The 19181-nt window shown below is 44.3% G+C and overlaps 2 protein-coding genes across 3 annotated transcripts in view; both read right to left on the bottom strand.

Annotated features, from left to right (window-relative positions):
* LOC8059760 overlaps positions 1-7360 on the bottom strand; it is a 31458-nt gene extending 24098 nt beyond the window's left edge. Inside the window, exons 1-6 of the mRNA XM_021453366.1 lie at positions 7206-7360; positions 6674-6764; positions 6387-6588; positions 6174-6248; positions 5990-6091; positions 5752-5792 (exon numbers count right to left, since the gene is read on the bottom strand). Coding sequence (XP_021309041.1) covers positions 5752-5792; positions 5990-6091; positions 6174-6248; positions 6387-6588; positions 6674-6706 — 453 coding nt within the window. The 5' untranslated portion in view covers positions 6707-6764; positions 7206-7360. The remainder of the gene's footprint in view (positions 1-5751; positions 5793-5989; positions 6092-6173; positions 6249-6386; positions 6589-6673; positions 6765-7205) is intronic.
* LOC8059759 lies at positions 8764-15271 on the bottom strand. 2 transcript variants are annotated; one of them, XM_002459758.2, is made up of 10 exons: positions 14776-15073; positions 14556-14698; positions 13268-13629; positions 13046-13187; positions 12427-12788; positions 12190-12349; positions 11447-11784; positions 11176-11353; positions 10472-11008; positions 8764-10042 (listed from the first exon to the last, which is right to left on the bottom strand). In XM_002459758.2, exons 2-10 carry the CDS (start codon positions 14655-14657, stop codon positions 8927-8929), a joined length of 3297 nt encoding a protein of 1098 aa, XP_002459803.1. In that variant the 5' UTR covers positions 14658-14698; positions 14776-15073; the 3' UTR covers positions 8764-8926. The 2 variants fall into 2 exon arrangements, with proteins under 2 accessions (XP_002459803.1, XP_021309040.1); XM_021453365.1 differs by lacking the exons at positions 14556-14698; positions 14776-15073 and adding an exon at positions 15117-15271.

Below are 19181 nucleotides of genomic sequence, written 5' to 3'. Positions count from 1 at the left end.
GCCGTATCAATTTGGTATCAGAGCCCATTCCGAGTGCATCGACTACCATGTCCGGCACTCCCTTCGATCCTGTGGCCCTGGAGGCGTGGCTGGATGCAAAATTCAATCACATGTTCGCCCAGCTTACCACCATCACCAACCGCCTCAGCTCCCACGACCAGCGGATGGCACGCATTGAGTCCAGCAAGCATGATGCCAGCAAGGGCGCCAGCGGGGCCGAGGACCACGGTGGCAATGCCGACGCCTATCGTGACGACACGGATGACGACGTGCAAGACCCCGAGCGCGACCGCACCTGGGCTTCGTTCTGCGATCGCGCACTTCGCGAGCGGAAGCGCTGCGATCACGACCTCGACCGGCGCATCTGACCGCCACGTGTTTGATCGCGACTTCTACAACCGCGGCGGACGCAGCTACGACGACCGCAGCGGGCGCGGCTACGAGGACCGTGGTGGGCGCACCTACGATGACCGCGGCTGGCGCACCTACCACGACCGCAGCTGGCGTGGTTTCGATCGCGGCTGGCGCAGCTTTGACCGCAGCAGCCGTGACTACGACGACTACGCTGACCATGACTTTGACCGGGGAAGCCACGACTACGGGCGTGCTGGCCGCGACCATGACCATGGCTACGATAGCGGCGGCCGCCGCTTCCTCAACCCACACCGCGAGCCGCGCAGGCCACCCAAAATTCCCTTCTCGACCTTTAATGGTGAGGCATATCCCTGACCTGGCTGAACAAATGTGAAAATTTCTTCCGCAATCATCGTGTTCGAGAGGATGAGAAGCTGCCGATGGCTTCTCTGTACCTCGACGGCACCGTGGAGGAATGCTACTACTAGATAGAACGCGACTTCGGCAAGGTTCTGTGGCCACGTTTTGTCGAGTTCGTCAACCTCCGCTTCGGGCTGCCGATCCGCACCAACTCAATTGCGGAGATCAAGGCCTTGGTCCGTACGGGCACTGTGGAGGACTACTCACGGGGCTTCCTTGGCCTGCTCACGCATTGCGACAACCTCGCCCCGCGGACAGTGATCGATCTGTACAACGGCGGCTTGGGCCAGCCGCTGGCCCACGACGTCGAGATGCAGCACCCTGCCGATCTTCAGAAGGTTATGAGCCTCGCGCGGGCATTTGAGCAACACCAAGCTAAGGCCCCTACTGTCAACAATTTGGTAGCGCCAAAAGGGTCTGGCTGTCGTGCAACTACGTCGGCCACTACTACTGCCTCCGGCGCCATGGTGCATGAGGGCAAGGCAGAGGGTACGCGGCCGGTGGAGATGCATGAGAAACGCCAGAGCGGCCAGTGCTACTTTTGCCCAGAGCCGTACAACAAGGATTACAAGTGCGCTGCCAAGGGCGTCTTCCTTTGGAATTGCCAGACGGCGAGGATGAACCCTCAACGAGATCACGGACTTGGAGATTTCCCTCCAGACGCTAACTGGCCTCGGCCACGGTGATTCTATGATGCTACCGGTTTACCGTGGGCGGGGAACAACTGCGGGCGCTGGTGGACACCGGATCCACTCACACGTTCATCCATTCAGCGCTCGCACAACGCTTGGGCCTCACCGTCACTCTACGTGATGGCCCTGAACACGATGGTGGCCAATGCCAACCGGGTGCATATCCCGAGAGTCTGCCTTGCTACCGGTGTCACCATTGGCGATGAGGCCTTCTCCATTGACTGCTTTGCCCTAGACTTGGTCGGGTTTGACCTTGTCCTTGGCGTCCAGTGGCTGCGGACATTGGGGTCTATCGTTTGGGACTTAGGCGCCCTGGCGATGTCCTTTTGGTACAATGGCCGGTCCCATCACTAGACTGGTCTGGGCAGCAACAGGGTGGCAGCTCGTGCCGTCGCTGACCCCTGCCTATCCTAGAGCTGTTGCAGTCCTATCAGAACATCTTCGAGGAGCCACGCGGCCTGCCACCGGCATGCTACCAAGATCGATCATCGGATTCATCTTCTGCCAGGCTCTGCACCAGCGGCGATACGTCCATACCGGTATCCGTGGCTCCACAAGGATGAGATCGAGCGACAATGCGAAGACGTGGGATTATCAGGAAGTCGACCTCACCATTTTCCTCCCCGGTGCTCCTGGTCCACAAGCACAACGAAAGCTAGCGCTTCTGTGTCGACTATAGTGCCCTCAACAACGCCACCGTCAAGGACAAATTCCCGATCTCGGTGCTTGACAACCTCCTCGATGAGCTGAAGGGCGCCCGCTTCTTCACCAAGATCGACCTCCGCAGCGGGTACCACCAGGTGCGCATGCACCCAGACAACATCGCCAAGACCGCATTCCACACGCACCCCAGTCATTTCTAGTTCCTAGTCATGCCCTTCAGCCTCACCAACGCGCTAGCGACCTTTAAAGCACTCATGAACGACATCTTGAAGCCCTATATCCGCCATTTTGTGCTTGTGTTTTTTGATGATATTTTGATCTTTAGCTCATCTTGGGCAGAGCATTTGCAGCATGTGCGCATCGTGCTGCAGCAGATGCGCCAGCATCACCTCTTCGGCAAGCGCTCCAAATGTTTCTTCGGCGAGCCATTGGTGGCATACCTCAGGCACATCATCTCAGCCGTGGGTGTCGCCATGGATCCGGTGGAGGTGGAGGCGGTTGAGGCATGGCCCCGGCCTCACATAGCTCGTGCCTTGAGGGTTCCTCAGCCTCACCGGTTACTATCGGAAGTTCATCGTGGGTACAGCGGTGTGGATGGGCCATTAACAGCCCTCCTCAAACGGGAGGCCTTCTCTTGGATGCCTGAAGCGAAGGCAGCCTTTCTCACCCTCAAGACGGCGCTAATCTCCGCGCCCCTGCTACAACTTCCAGACTTCAGCAAGTGCTTCATCGTGGACTGCGACGCGTCAGGGGCTAGGTTCAGTGCGGTGCTCCACCAAGGTGATGTGCCATGGCTTACTTCAGTAGCACTGTCCCAGCCCACCATGCCAAGCTCCCAGCCTATGAGCGCAAGCTCATCGGGCTGGTCAAGGCGGTTCGTCATTGGCGGCCCTATCTCTGGGGTCGTGTGTTCACAGTCCGCACAGACCATTGGAGTCTCAAGTTCATCCTCGACCAGCGCCTGACGACAATTCCACGACACACGTGGGTGACCAAGCTGTTCGGCTACGACATCACCGTTGAGTACCGCCCCGGGAAGCTGAACACGGTGGCAGACGTGCTGCTTGCCGTGACGAGGACAGCCCTGCAGTTCGGGCCATCTCTACATCCATCTTCACTATGTATGATGCCCTGCAGGCAGAGCTGCAGACCGATGGCCAGGCGCAGGCCATCCGTGCCCAGCTCACAGCTAGTACCGCCCCGGCCGGTTGGGCATTGGTAGATGACATGCTGCTGTTCCAGGGCCGCCTCTTCGTGCCGGATGACTCGGCGCTTTGGCCTGAACTCCTGCGGGATGCCCATGAGGCTGGGCACGAGGGCGCACAGAAGACATTGCATCGACTGCGAGCAACCTTCTACAACACCTACAGCCATCGCTTCGTCCGGGACTTCATTTGCAGCTTGCTCTGTCTGCCAGAGAAACAAAATAGAGCACCTGCACCCAGTCGGCCTTCTCCAGCTGCTGCCAGTCCCAGCTAACGTGTGGAGCGACATTGCCATGGACTTCGTCAAGGGGTTTCCACGTGTTGGCGGGAAGTCAGTCATCCTCACCATCGTTGACCGATTCTCCAAGATGGCGCATTTCATCGCCCTCAGCCACCCCTATTCGGCGCAGTCTGTTCCTCGCGCCTTCTTCGACGACATTGTGCGCTTCCATGGGTTCCCGTACTCCATTGTGAGTGACCGGGGATGGTCTTCACCTCCCAGTTTTGGGAGGAACTCTTCAAGCTGACCGGGGTCAAGCTGCTCCGGAGCTCTGCCTTTCATCCATAGACGGACGACCAGTCCGTGGTGACCAACAGCATCATCGTCACCGTCACATATCTGCGGTGCCTCGCTGATGACCGTCCGCGTTCATGGCTACAGTGGCTGCCATGGGCTGAATATTGCTTCAACACTCCACATTAGTCCGCGCTCCGCACCACTCCCTTCGAGGTTGTCTACGGCCGAACCCCCACAGACCTTGATGTCCTACACACCGGGGACAGCTAAGGTCGCTGCAGTCAACCAGCAGCTCCGCGATCGTGACGCCTTCCTGGAGGAAATCCGTGAGCGTCTGCTGCTCGCCCAGGATGTCATGAAAGAGCACCAGAACAAGAAGAGACGCCAGGTCGACTTCGCCATCGGAGATTGTGTGTGGCTCCGGCTACAGCAATGTACGGCTATTGGCATCACAGCAGCTTCCTCCTCCAAGCTAGGGCCTCACTACTTTGGCCCTTACTAGATTACAGAGAGGATGGCGCCATGGCATACAAGCTCCGTCTTCCTCCCAAGGCCCGCATCCACAACGTGTTCCATGTGGCCTTGCTGAAGTACAGTGGAGCCACCAGCGACCACCGAGCCGCTGCCGTCCATCTTGCATGGTCGCGTGGTGCCTACTCCTTCCAAGGTGACTTGGGAGCCGATTGCAAAGTTCAACAAGCGCTATCCTGAATTTCAGCTCACGGACGAGCTGTTTGCTGGGGAGGGGGGAAATGTTGCGGACTCCTTTTTAGGTTAGGCTGCCAATATAGGCGCCGTACTAAGAGTCCACAGACCAAGCGTCCACCAACCAGTAGCTAGGCTGCTGGGTTATTTTTAGACATTATGCAGAGAGGTGAGCGGTTAGGAATTGGTCCTGCTCATGCAATGGATCAAGGAGGTGCGTAGTTAGGAAGTGCTGCAACTCTATAAGTGGCACTTAGAGAATGTAATAGGGATCATCGAAGAAGAATAGACTTCCGAGTGGTGGGTGTTTCTCTTCGACGGTGGCTGCACGCGGTTCAGCCGCTGCCACCGGCGAACTCTCCACTGTGCTGCTGCCTCGCTATCCCCTTCGCTCCAACCCTCAGTTCCAATCACTTCTCCATTCTCCCTTACACACCCCTCATAGACCACACCGTATCATAGGGTAAGACTCACTAAGAAAAACAGATACCACACATGATAAAGGTCACTCATTTTGTACTTAAACTCAAACGTGGCTACAAGGATAGTTATAGTATCCATGTGAAGTGACATTAGGCAACAGGTGGTATAATATGGTAAAACATAATTGTATCAAGGGGGATGTTAGTACTTTCATGTCATGGAGTACCCTACACCAGATTTAGGCTGGTTGGTTGCTAATCAGTAAGCTAGTAAAATGTGTGCAATTCATTCACCAGGTTGAGATGCATAATTCATTTGTGTGAAGCAAATAAAAATTGGGATTCTGCAGATTACATTTACCTTTCATATTTTTTTAGGATGTTTTTGGATTCAAATCAAGACCATTCTCTGCTCCTCATCACAGATACACAAATACATTTACACGCATGGGCTGATGTCCTCAGCCACACATGAAGCCTGGACCACAACATGTCTATTTGAAGTAATCTTAATTTCTTATTATATTCTAGAGCCGCCTATAGCAAAATTAACCATTACATTTTCTGACTTGGACCTTTCAGCAGAACAAATAAAACTCAAACTAGAGATCCCACAGGCTTTTTTCATTATAAAGAATCAGAAGAACATATAGAATGGAAATAGTTTCTTTGATCAAGGGGCCATAAGAATCATCATTTAATTGTATTAAACTGAAGTCAAGCACATGAATGATAATTAATGTTGAGAGGATCTCAAGTGATCAGTAAATTACCCCTCTTCCTCCTGTTGATTCATCGGACAATACAGGGCTTCCTACAAAAACAGGCAAAATTAAGAAAAGCAATTAGAACATATTCAAAGTTGATTGCATTTTTGAGATATCATCCAATCTTTATTATCAGTTTCTACATTGCAGACAAACCAATCATGATTGGAAATTTTTAAGAAGCATACAGATGTAGCACCTAGGGCTTCATGTTGCTTGGCACTATCAAACAAATGAAAAATACCTTGAGTTTTAAAGGATGATTCATAAGCTACGGCGACTGTTATCTCCAGTCCCAAGATAGATGCCAGGTTCAGTACTTCTTTCTGTGCCCCAAGAGGATCCACTAACATAACAGGAAGAAACAGGTAAAAAAAAGTGAAAAAAGAATCAACACTAAAGTTGCACCACAGCCAGAAATATCTTACTTGCCCCCATGTTAGTTATGATGCAAACTTTCCGTTCAAAAGCCAAGGGTAGAAGCAAAGACATCCACTCTTTGACTGCATATGGCCATAAAAAGGTGCGCAATTTGGTAATTTAAAATAGTCACATAAGCACTAAGGAAGATAACAGGTGTCACCTCCATTGGTCAAGAATTGAATCAAGAACATTAGAAGCAACAATTGTCAAGAAGATACCCCTAGGGTCGTATCCTTTGCCTCCTGACACCAAAATCCGGTACCGATCTGCCAGAGTTCGCTCTGCCAAACACTCGAGAACTAGGTAGTTAAGCTCCTTGACTCTCTGCAGCAACTTAAGAGCTGCCATTGGCCTGTCACCACCAAACCCAGCCCCACAGCCGACATACACTTTATCCCTGTGCCGCGTTGGATTGCTCCGCTGTCCAGTGGAAGTAGTAGCAGTCAGATTGAAGCGACCAAGCCATAATTCACAGGAGAAATATGAAGTTCTGCAAAGCACTAACCAGCTTCATCACACAGTTTTGAACCTCTTCCATTGTTACAGCAGCTTACACTAATTTTAGATGTTACCAATCACAGCATTTGAGGACTCGTCTGCAGGTATAGTTCACAAAGTTCAGTTGATCAGTTAGTTGCACGCCATGAACAATGAACCAGACGTACTGGAAACATAAGGAAATGGATAAGGTTTCTCTTGCGAAGAGAAACCGAGAAACTTCTGCACACAAAAATATTTTACCTATTTATTTTATCTAAAAGAAGCTCTTATTTATGACAGGCCGGTACAAGAGTGGGGAAAAAAAGAGCTAGTGTAATACTCGTTGGGTTAATTTTTCAAGAGGATTTGCAATCCTCGAATTCCCCGTTACCACACCAACTACTGACAACAGTGGATGGAGTAAACACAGGACGCGGATAGTAGTATCAGAGGGGGAGGAAGCCTAGCAAACAGACGACGCGAATCGCTCGCAGTTCCAGGGCGATGGCGCGCCTCGATCAATCGGCTCGGGTTATAGCGTGCGTAGTATGACGTACCTCTTAACACCGGGCTCGGCGGACCTCCGGCAGGGCGGCCGCGCGACGGGCCGACGGCTGTTTGGGCGGAAAGCCGGAACCGAGAGCGCAGACCAACCTCTCAGGCGCTCGTCGGAGAGGCATTAATTGTCTTTCCATACCTCATAATTTATTTATTTATTAGACACTACACATAGCTACTTTTCCAATAAATAATTTCTATAGAATATTTTTTATGAAATTATATATCTTCGTTTTCCATCGACTACTCATCACTATATTATCTTCCTTATTTCTCTTCTATAATTACAGTCACCTAATGTTTTTACTTAATTGACACTTTATAATTAATAAATATAGAAATTATCTTTTTTTTTTGTTTTGGAGTGTCTTAAGTATGCTTATTATGGTTTATTTATATTGATCTATGTGACGTGGATCTATTGGCAAGATCAGGTCATGGCATTAAGAGTAAGCACAATTTTTTTTTCTTATCAACATTTGCCGGTTAGTTGTGTATGCTGTTGTCGTTTACCTTTCTTGCCATTGGAATGGTCTTTGTCACCATTGAAAGACCCGGATGTCACATGGACTATCATTTGGAACGGGTATAAATTTTTTTCTTCAACATTTTGCTTAGTTGTGGATTAATGCTAGTCCTAGTGACTAACAAGAGTTCCATTCTTATTTAATGAGATAACACATTACTAAAAATGATAGTGTGGCATAGAAATCTACTCCTTACCCTTATAATTACCCTTATAATTGTATACCACTGCCTCTCTCACAATTTACTGTACATTAACAGTAACGGATTATATGAACAGTACACCCGTTAAGTAGAACAGTAACGGATTCTATGAACAGTACACCCGTTAAGTACAACACTAACGGATTGGATCCAGTGAACAGTGTACCCGTTATCTTCCTGTGAACAGTACACCCGTTATGCTAAATAGTAACGGATCCAATTAATAGTATGTACCCGTTATGTTCAACTGTAACGGATTCAATAAATAGTATACACCCGTTTGTAATGGATTCAATAAATAGTATACACCCGTTAGTATTTTCTAATGGATCCTAACCCGTGCAACTGCACGGGGATCCCGGCTAGTTATTATGAAGAGAGAACATGAGTTTTTATCTAGATGAAACATTACAAGAGTCATATCCAACGCAATGAAAATTGAGTAAAACTCCATCAGGAGTATTTTGTTTCTTCCTCACGTATGGGAAACCGAGCGAAACTCTACTGGAAGCATTCATTTCATAAACACCATACAAATTTTAATTCCTATAAAACTGTAAAAAAAATCTTGATGTTAGGTTTATTGCACTTTTCCTGAAGTGCCATGTCAGCTAAAAAGGTGTGGGAGTGATGAAATGATATAAATCCAATCGTTCGCTCAGTTCGCATGTCCAAATGTCCAGTTAGGCGCCGTTTGGCCAGAAATAGTTCCAGCGTTATTCAAAATCCTGAAAAAAAAGACTGGCCAGGATTGATTCTGGACCTGGATCGATGATAACCGAACGAGGCCTTAATGATCTTGCAAGGTTGTGTCCAGATTCTGCCCCGTATGTTCATGTAAATAACTCGTTATAGTCACACACAAAAAATAGAACGGAGAATAAAAGTGAAAATATTTTAATACTCATTTTCTATACACACTGAAGGCCTGCGGTGTTCAACACCTCAGTACCTCGCTACAATACAGGACACGTGCATGATTTCCCACACATTAAACATTCAGAGTGATCACCTGAACCGGGCTATCCTTATCAACAACAAACGATCTAGCTACCTTGCCTGAAGGCGTGTCCACTTCCACGGTGTACGAACCATGGTATCCTCTGAACTTAAACTCTCCTTGGCGATCGACATTGCCGTTGGTACGGGTCAGCCACTCTTGTTTGAGAGCAAGGTACCTTCTGCCAGCCTCGTTGATTGTCCCATCAGCATCCACCAGATGCGCGTGCTCTCGAAACATAAACATCTCCCAGAATCCCCAAAGGATGATTCCCCCTACAGCAGGATGTGCAAATGCTTCGCGGAGGAACACCTCTAGATCATCAGCTCGTATGTGTTCATTCTCTGCTGTGACATCCAATTCAGTAATCCAGATCGGGAGACCTAGTATGGCGAGCTTGTCCAGGGAATCGCATATGATTTCTCCCACTGGATGGCTGATATGACCTTGCACACCGATCCCACCAACTGGGGCACCCCGTTCTTGGAGATCAACGACCTGTTCAACGAATTTCTCAGGGGTAGATTTTGTGTCACATCCATCTTCAACGTTGTAATCATTAACAAACAGGACAGCAGAAGGATCAAGCTTATGTGCTTCTCTGAACATGTAAGCTCTAATGTCCCTTCCCAGTCTATCTTCATAGAAAGACCCATGTAGCATCTCATTGTTTACATCGTGATGTCTAAATCGACCTCTGTACCTTGACAACAGGCTTTGCAAACGATTTTGAATGGCAGCCATTAAGTGGTGGCCTTGCAATGACCGGACCCAAGGTTGGACAGCGTCTTCCACTTCCCAGAATAAACAGTGGCCACGAACCTGTATCTTATGTTTCTCACAAAATTCAAGCAACTCATCAGAATCTTTATAATTAAGCCGCCCTTGTTCTGCTTCTGTATGGTACCATTTCAATTCATTCTCGAATACAGCCCAATTGAAGTTCTTCACAAAAAACTCAGCAAGATCCTCGTTCTCAATGTTGTGTCTCGCGATGCATGATCCAAATGGAAAGCTATTCTCGGTCTGTTGTATCCTCACAGATGAACCTAAAAGATTCACTGCATTTGATCCTTGGAACTTTAGAACAACATCACGCTTTCTCACCTGTCAGCAGAATCGAGAAAGTTCATATAGTATAAATTTAGCAAACTGGAGGTTTAGTTCCACAAGACCTCAGTTTTTTTGGCTACGGTACCTAATACTAAGTTTCATCTCTAAGCCTTCATAAATTCCAAATTTCTTACCTAGTGACACTGAGCATTAAGTAACGGTCAAAAGGTTTCATAACCACCCACCCCCCCAATCCCCCCCCCCCCCCACACACACGCCCCTTCAAGGATAGACTATATCAACAAACTTGACTAAGGGTTGCTAAGCCATTATTTGGTTAGATAGGGTCTTGTGAACAAAGCCAAAATAAGTAAATAAATAAATAAATAAAATCACCACTGTTGAAATAATGGTTGGATCATGCACGGCCATATATGAATTGGAAGAATTCACATCTAAAATGTGAAGTGCATTGAAGTTTACCTTGTCTGTTTTGTCCTTCAGATACTCAAACCGCGCTTTTCTGTCGACTGGATATATTTGAAAGTCCATGACTCTGAGATCAACACCTGGCGGAGGGCCTTGAACATATGCAGTAACTTTGGATGGCTGCTTTTCAAGCTTGAATGCTCCTTTGATTTCATACCATTGATCCCCATCAGCTTCCACCTGCCCACCATTGACCCATTGGTTGTTATCCACAGCAAGACAGACATTTACATGGTGACGTCCATGTCCTCCAGACCCAACTCGTACCCAAGCAGATACTCTGTAAGTGACATGCAACCTTAGTTTATCAGTTATGACCTGAGAGGGACCCATCCAAACATCTGTGCGGTTCGTGGCAAGGATATAACGACCACTTATATGTTTCTGACTTGCACGGTCCTTCAAAATAGAAGATAGCATATGGTGTGCTTCAGTCTGGATACTCAATCGACATGAACCCATAGGACTCCACCCAGCAAGCCCACGAGTGAAGGCATTATTGTGCAATAGATTAGTTCCATACTGAACGTTCTGCAATATTTAGTAAATATTCTTGAATTAGAGAGGACACTTCTACAATATCATGATAGATGAAAGTTATAACAAAAATAAAGGCTTCACAAGTCTCAAGAGTCGGGAACTCGAGATCATTCACAAGCAAATAATCTCAGACTTTAAGAAGCCATTAGCCTACAAACCTGAATTTTTGGGCACGGTGCAGCTTGTAGCTTTCTTGCTGGAGATAAGACAAGACCATCTACAAGAATGTCAATTCCAGCAGGAGGCCCTTCTATGAAAATAACAGCTTTGGTAAAGGGAGCATGAAGAAGGAACTTTCCTTTCAAATGTGTCCATTGCTTATCAGAAGTCTGGTTTCTTTGATTATAGAAAAAAAGTAGTAAGATAATAGTGTCATTGGCTCCTAAAAAGAGCATTGTCAACAGAGAACAAGAAACAAAAACAACTTACTTGGCAAGTCCCACATATCGCTCACGACCATATTCTTGTACCCACAGAGTAGCACGCACTTCAGTATCATTGGCACTCCCAAATATTCGAACAGCAGAACTGATCTCATAAAGAACTTTCCGCTGCACCCTGCCTGTGATCTCTTGCTGGATGCCATTCCAATTGTGAACCCGTCCAGTTGCAGAAGCGAAATAGCTGCCATTTAAAGGCCGGACATCCCCATATGCAGTGAACTCATGTCTGCAGATATTGCATCCTCTTCCTGACCAATTTTTTAACCCATCATCGAAGTGAGGATTTTTAATTATAGTCTCGGCTCCACTTGGTACTTTTACTTCCTTCAATTCAAAAGGAATCATTAATCAGCAAAACCGAGGCTGTAAGAGTTCATGCACTTTTTTTATGACATAAGACAATGAATGAAGACCCCAGAACCAAAGGGTATATATGTGCACAAAATTAAATATGGAGCACATGGAGATCAATACAACAGAAAGTTGACAGTAAAATCCTGTGCACTGCATTCCTCATACCGATTTCATTAGAAGTAAATGAAAATAGAGATTACAAAGAATTTTTCATCACTCCATGAAAGATCAGGCGTAAATTAGGTTAAGTTCTGATTATTTTTTTCATTAGACTTCTGAAAAAATATAAAAGTGCATAGCATGATATTGATTAGAAAAAAGGTAAATCAAGAATTTCATTCAACAAAATATTACAAAAGGCACATAAGAACTCACTTTTGACTGTTTATGTCTGGAGCAAGTAATCGTGACAGAATCAATGACAAGATCCACACCAGCAGGAGGTCCTTCCAGGTAAAATACAACATTTTTTGGCATGTTTGTCAAAGAAAACGAGCCTTCCAATTTGTTCCACTTTTCTTTTGAGGCAACCACACTGTTACATCAATTCGATCATCAACCAAGGATAGTGTCAAAAGAATTTGACCGTTGAAAAATTATTAAGTACAATACCTTCCAACAGGGTTATAATGTGTTGATCCGTCTGCATTTTGCAACCTAAGGGTTCCTTTGACTTCAACCTGGCCTTGGACATTCCCATCAACTCTAACGAAAGCAGAAACTACATAAGCAGTGCCTATAGACACTTGATTCGTAATATCTTGCTCAAGACCCTGCCAGTGTTCTGTTCTCTTTGAAACAACAGCATAGTTCTCTCCTGAGTTCCCTCTAATACCATCAAGGAAACCAGACCATTGTGATGCCACATATGCATGGCAGCAGATGGGATTCCAAGGATGAAGGCCTTTAGAAAAATCATAATTTAAAATGATGTTCTCTGTTCCACCAATTGATGAAGCTGACCCCTCTGTTTTCTGAAGAAAATCCATAGTTAATAAGACTATAAGGCAGAGAATCTAGTAGACCAAATTAGTATCTAAGTCAGGGGTATGTTTAACAAAAACTAAAATGTAAGCTGTCTTCAATTTTAACAATAGTCCTTGCACATGTTCTGGATGATCAAATGACATGTTCTCAGAAATCGTTTCAGCAGACAATAATTCTTCCTTTTCCAGGGCCATCAAGCAATTGTAGACACACAAGCAAGCAAGCAAGAGATCCATTGCAATACCTTGTACGAGATGGTGACTGAATCTATGAGCAAGTCCACACCAGGAGGGGGACCTTCAAGGTAGAACACTAAACGTCTTGGTAGAGTTGTTAGATTAAATGAACCTTCTATCTTTTCCCAGCGTTCTTGTGAGGCCAAAATCCTAATAAAAACTGCTTAATGATAAAACAGTGCTGATGATATATTAACAACACACTGAATGGTGGCTTATTGTCGAAATACCTTGCGATAGAAAGATAGTTGGTAGAAGACCCCTCCTCAAGTTTGAGAGTGACCTGAACTCCAATGGGCTCATGAACTTCCCCATGAACTCTGACATATGCAGCAACAAAGTACTCGGTACCAAGGGTAACCTTTTCCGTTATGTCCTGCTCAAGCCCCTGCCAACTCTGTGTGCGATGAGTAAGAACAGCATAGGTTGACCCTGAATGTGGCCTTACACCATAATGGTAACCTGATCCTTCAACGGCTATAAATGCATGGCAACTATTTGGTTGCCACAAATGTAGACCCTCAGAAAAATCACTGTTTGACACAATGTTCTCCATGGTAACTTCGTCAGAAGCACTGCGCTTATCTACTGCCTGCTCAACATTGCACAAGAAGCAAAATGTTAACGTGCCTAGCACATATGAAAAAGTTTTGTATGAATATATTAAGTTATATAGAAAAGTTGATCTCGGGAAACCACATTTGCTCAAAAAGTTTCAAAGCTTATAGCAGAAAACAGAAAAATGGAGAATACTATCTCCTAACAAGGCACATGGTCTTTGTTCAGTTTACTCTGCACAAATATTTGCTTAAAATCATGGTTTTCTATCACATGGTAATACAGTAAAAAGGGAAAGGACATAATTATGATGCAACATGGTAAGCATGCCTGTTGTTTGCAGACACTGGTTCAGTTCATCTTGGATTTTGTGCTAACATCAAAGAGGTGCCTTATACTCTTAACAATAAAACAAAGAAATTAACAACCCATCATTAAACGAGAAGATAGGCCTGTATCTGCGCGGGTGGGGGGGGGGATAGTTTGTGATATTTGAAGTAATAGCTGACAGCCTGACACATGCTTCAGCTAAAAATATGAAAAAGTTATGTATGATCTTCTCAAAAGTTCTGCATGATCGACTGTACTCGAGTGCCCAACATGTCTCAGAATCTCCCAAACCCGATGGGTTGCATTTGGATCTAGGAGGCTTCACCAGTATTTGATAGAGACAAGATCAGCAGAGTGAGATCTACTCCAAAAAAGCAAAAAGGTAACCTCATACCCTCAATGGTTGCCGTAGTTTCCCTAAAATAAACAGCGAGCAAAGGCAAAATATGTACAAACCAAATGCAGCATACGCACCTTGAATTAATCTTTGTTCAGTGGGAAATCAAATCAACAGCTGATTGGCTATGCTAATGAAACCACCAAACAATCCTATATATTGCAAAGCCTACCGAAACAATCAAACAAACAAACAACCACAGCAAGAAAGAAATGCAGCGGCCGTTGCTATACCTTGGGCTCGGAATCGGGACCCTGCGGATCTGGTTGCGGGAGCGAGCGGCCGGCCCGGCGAGGGCGGAACAGAGATGAGAGCCAGCCGCAGCGCCTCCTCATCTCATCCGACCCGGAAATCCCGTTCCGCGCAGCAGCAGCAGCTACCCGGCGGATGGCAAGAAGTCAAAACAGGGGAGTGGAAGTGGAAGGAAACCCGCGTAAGGTAAGCGGTGGTTACCTTCCCTCCCCTCACCTACCGAACTGGCTACCGAGGTGGCGGCACCGCCGACACGACAGCTTGGGACGCAGGGCAAAGCCAAAGCATGCTTCGGGACAGCACGGAGATGCGCCCGTGAATGCGACAAGCGGCGCCGAAGCGTCTTCCACAGGGAATGCCGGCGCGCGTGCCTGCGTCCGGAGCGGGAAAAGGAATCGGATGCGAAGAATGCCGCGCGAGGAGGATTACTGGATTAGGAGGAAGGCCCAGGTTATCCTACGCACGCTCGTCTCCTGGGTCTTCCAGGCACAAACCTTCCTCTAAAGCCAGACAAGTGCACGGAGCCATGAAGCAGCAGTTACCTCTCTGCAGGATCGGCGGGCCCTGGAGACGGAGGCCGCGCCGTGTCGGTGTTCGCCTGTTCGGCGAGCTGGGGCGGCGGCGGGACAATCGAGGAGCAGACGACGCTGCGGTTCGCGCCGTCGATCGGCAATGACAAGAGCCTGCTGGGGGATTGGGGGGAGGAAGGAAGGAGGATCAAAGCCTTGTTTACTTCCAAAATTTTTTGCAAAATAGTAATAATAGCATTTTCGTTTGTATTTGACAAATATTATCCAATTATAGACTAACTAGACTCAAAAGATTCGTCTCGTCAATTCCGACCAAACTGTGCAATTAGTTTTAATTTTCATTTATATTTAATACTCCATGCATACGTCTAAAGATTCGATGTGACGGAGAATCTGAAAAATTTTGTAAAATTTTTCAGGAACTAAACAAGGCCCAAGTGAAGTTGCTGCGCCCGCTGCGTACATCACAGATACTGAACTTTTGAGCAAGTCAAACGTCGTGAAAAAGGTGACGTGTCCATGTTAGAATGATCTCGGCTTAGCTAAAATTGACTCTGTCTTATGAAAAGTAAATCTTTTTTTAACTTTGATCAATTATATATTAAATAAAATTAATACTCTCTCTATACCCATAAAAATTTAGAACAACGATATGATCTCTAAAGCCTAACTTTGACTCCTTATTTTTATAAAAATATTTATCAAAAAGTGATATATGTATATTTTTATAAAAATATTTTTCAAGATAAATCTATTTATATGATTTTCATATTTCCAAATTCAACAACTTTAAAGTTATTTATGATTTATGTTCTCAATATTTAACTCAAACTTTGTCCAAATCGACTTTCTTTATGGTTATGAAAGAAGTATATATAATACATAATTAGTATCATTAAAATATACTTTTATAATAAATTTATTTAGAGATATATATATGTATGTTACACGTATTTTCTACAAACTTAACTAAAGTAAAAAAAAAAGTTTGACAAGCACACGTCTTTTAACATCATCTATTTTAGCAAACTGATCATAGATCAAGCGGTTGTGTTTCTTGTAGTAAAATCTGTCCACCCGGACTTAAGTCCTCGACTTAATACGGGGGCTCGCATTTTTCTGGATTTATTTCAAGATTTAACAGCGCTATGCTTTTAGTGGTAGGCGACGTGCCCGTCAACAGTGAGACGCCTGTGGTGACTTCGTCAATCTTGAGATTTGCTGGTCCAACTCAGTTCTTCAGATGTGCTCATATGGGTAGGGTGTACGTGCGTACGTTCATAAGGGTGAGTGTGCGCTCGTGTTTGTGAGAGTCTGCGTCTGTAACTAGGTATCACAATAAAAAACATCATCTATTTTTGAACGAAAGGAGTAAGTAACAATGTGCTTGTGTTTGTAACTAGGTTAAAAAATGTCATGTATTTTAGAATGAAGGAAGTAAATAACAAGATATAGCGAAGATTGTTTGGATGAGGTATAGCGAAAATATAACGAGGGGAGTAAATAACAAGATATAGTGAATATATATATATATATATATATATATATATATATATATATATATATATATATATATATATATATATATATATATACTTTTTGTATGTGTCCAAACATTCGTTGTGATGAGTATTAAAAAAATCAGAGGCAAACAAACAGGCCCTAAGCATTTTTAGGCTCTGTTTGGTTTTCCTCTTATAAACTTTAATCTCTATCACATTGAAAATTAGATACATACATAAAGTATTACTCCCCCGTCCTAGTATACAAGACATAACCACTTTTTGCTCATGTCTCATAATATAAGGCATGCTCTCTCACAAATATAAATGCAGTACCACTAGTGTTGTGACTTTGTGAGACAGAATTAAATGTGTTCTTGGTCTTTGAAGTAGAGGTGATTACGCCTTATATACCAGGACGGAGGGAGTAAATATAGAACATAGTTAGAGAATAATTTGCAAAACAATTTTTAAGCCTAATTAGTCCATAGTTGAACACTAATTGTTATAATTACAAATGTGTTATAGTACCTATTAAATTTTAGTACCTCTAACCAAACATCCTCTTACTGTTGACACTTCTTAACGCAACTACTAAAAATAGCCTTTTAAACCTATCTCTAGCAACGGCGTTAAAATTACTTTACATCACTTAAGCCAGGTTGTCGTCCCCAGCATGATGTAGAAGTGTTGGTATTAAATGTACATGATTTTCTAGAAATAAATAAAAGATCTCCAAGCGCACAGATAATACCGATATAGCATTTTAACCGGGAGTCATCCATGTATCACTATTTATATTTTTACCACCGGGAACGAACTTGCAATAGATAATGAGTAATGAGCACTGCATGTTAGTCATGGAGATGTTAACCATGTCTTTATCTATCTCTCATGCAGGGTAAATGTCACATAAGATAAATATATGAACATGAATAATAAGTGACATATGATAAATAAGAATTTATAGCCATATGATAAACATAATAATCATCTCAATTAGATTACTCTCAGTCTATAACACTAGCATGGTATTAGGATAATCTATAAGAATAAATCCTAAGTATTCTAATTATATTGTCAAAGCATACATTGATTAGTGCAAGTACACATAACATCATTGCTAGAAAAGATTATATCTATGCATAATGATATTAGCAAGAAAGATCATGAACATGGCAATCACTTCCCTGTAATAATGGTGCTCTATAATCCTTATAATCGGAAGAAGGAATACAAAAGACTCAACAGGACTGTCGCTCCTGCGATCTACCTCAAGCTCCAGACTATAAGAGGTAATCGCAGATAAATACGGTCTAGGCACCTCGCCTACACATTATCTATCACTTACCCATCGGTCTAATGAGTAAGCGCTATACGATCCTATACATAAATATAATTCTAATCTAACTACGCTAAGCATATAATTAAAGTAGACTAATAATAATATAATTAAGAACATAAGCAAATAGAATAAAGTCAATTCTAATATAATCAAATAGATCAAAGTCATATTTATAGTTGCAAGAACTAATATAAATATAACAAAGAAGAATAAGAGTTTACCAAGAACGAAAATAGATCCGGACTCTAAGATTAACTTGACTCCTTCTAGATTTATTCCTATGTAGCTATGTTTATAAAACTATAGAGATCTAATTGAGATGGTGGCTAAGAACCCTATAGAGATAGATCCATTCGAGGGACCCCTCTCTGTCTAATTCTTCTTTAGAGAATTCTGAACTCTTCTTCTCTGAATTACAGTTTCTATGGGGGTAGGCTTGTATTTATAGCCCCCTAGGAAGCACCACAACCCTTAGATCAAACCGACTTAAACGTGCGTTCAAGATTAATCCTCAAAGTCGGTGGAGGCAGGATCCGCGAGGTTCACTCTCATTGGCTAAACTCTCCTGGCGGTCGCCCTTGACAAGGTAGGGTGCTCGCCCCTGCCCTATGGCAAGTGGGTCCCATCCTTCAAGTGGTGTCTTCCTGTGTCTTCTAGAGTATTTCTAAATTGACTTTTCACGTATTCTCTCTATATAAATTTGACATGTGGATCTCCTTTTATCTTAATTCTAATAACCCCCTATAAAAATAGACAATTACCAAAACTCGTGGAATTCTATTAGTAATAACCCCTATAGCTAGATAGTATTCTAATTTTAGTTCTTTCTTATGCTATATTGATGGACTTATCTACCGTCAACACTTACTCAGCTGGAAGGCCATGTTGTATACTGCCTACTGGTTACCTGAACTCCCTGGTGTGACAAACACAAAAGACCTTGGACATAAGAACAAATATTTGATGATCCTAAAGTAAATATATATTATCCTAACTACCTGCAGGTTAATTAATTATATGGGAGTCCTTGTTTGATTGGATCTCAATTGAACAAAGATATAATAATAATTTTATGAGCTTTTTACCCGTGTGCCATTATAAAAATTTAGAATGACTTGTGTACCATCGAAGTTTGAAAAAGCTCCTCAGTACCCTTGTATGAAATTTTCTTTCTCTAGGTGCCTTCGATCAATTTTTTGCTTGTAACAGCAGGTAACAGTGAAAGCTCTA

This window comes from Sorghum bicolor, chromosome 2, assembly GCF_000003195.3.
Source record: "Sorghum bicolor cultivar BTx623 chromosome 2, Sorghum_bicolor_NCBIv3, whole genome shotgun sequence".
In the NCBI taxonomy this organism is placed as follows: Eukaryota; Viridiplantae; Streptophyta; class Magnoliopsida; order Poales; family Poaceae; genus Sorghum; species Sorghum bicolor.
The sequence above is the reverse complement of the archived record's forward strand: the minus strand, read 5'-3'. Positions and strand labels throughout refer to the sequence as shown.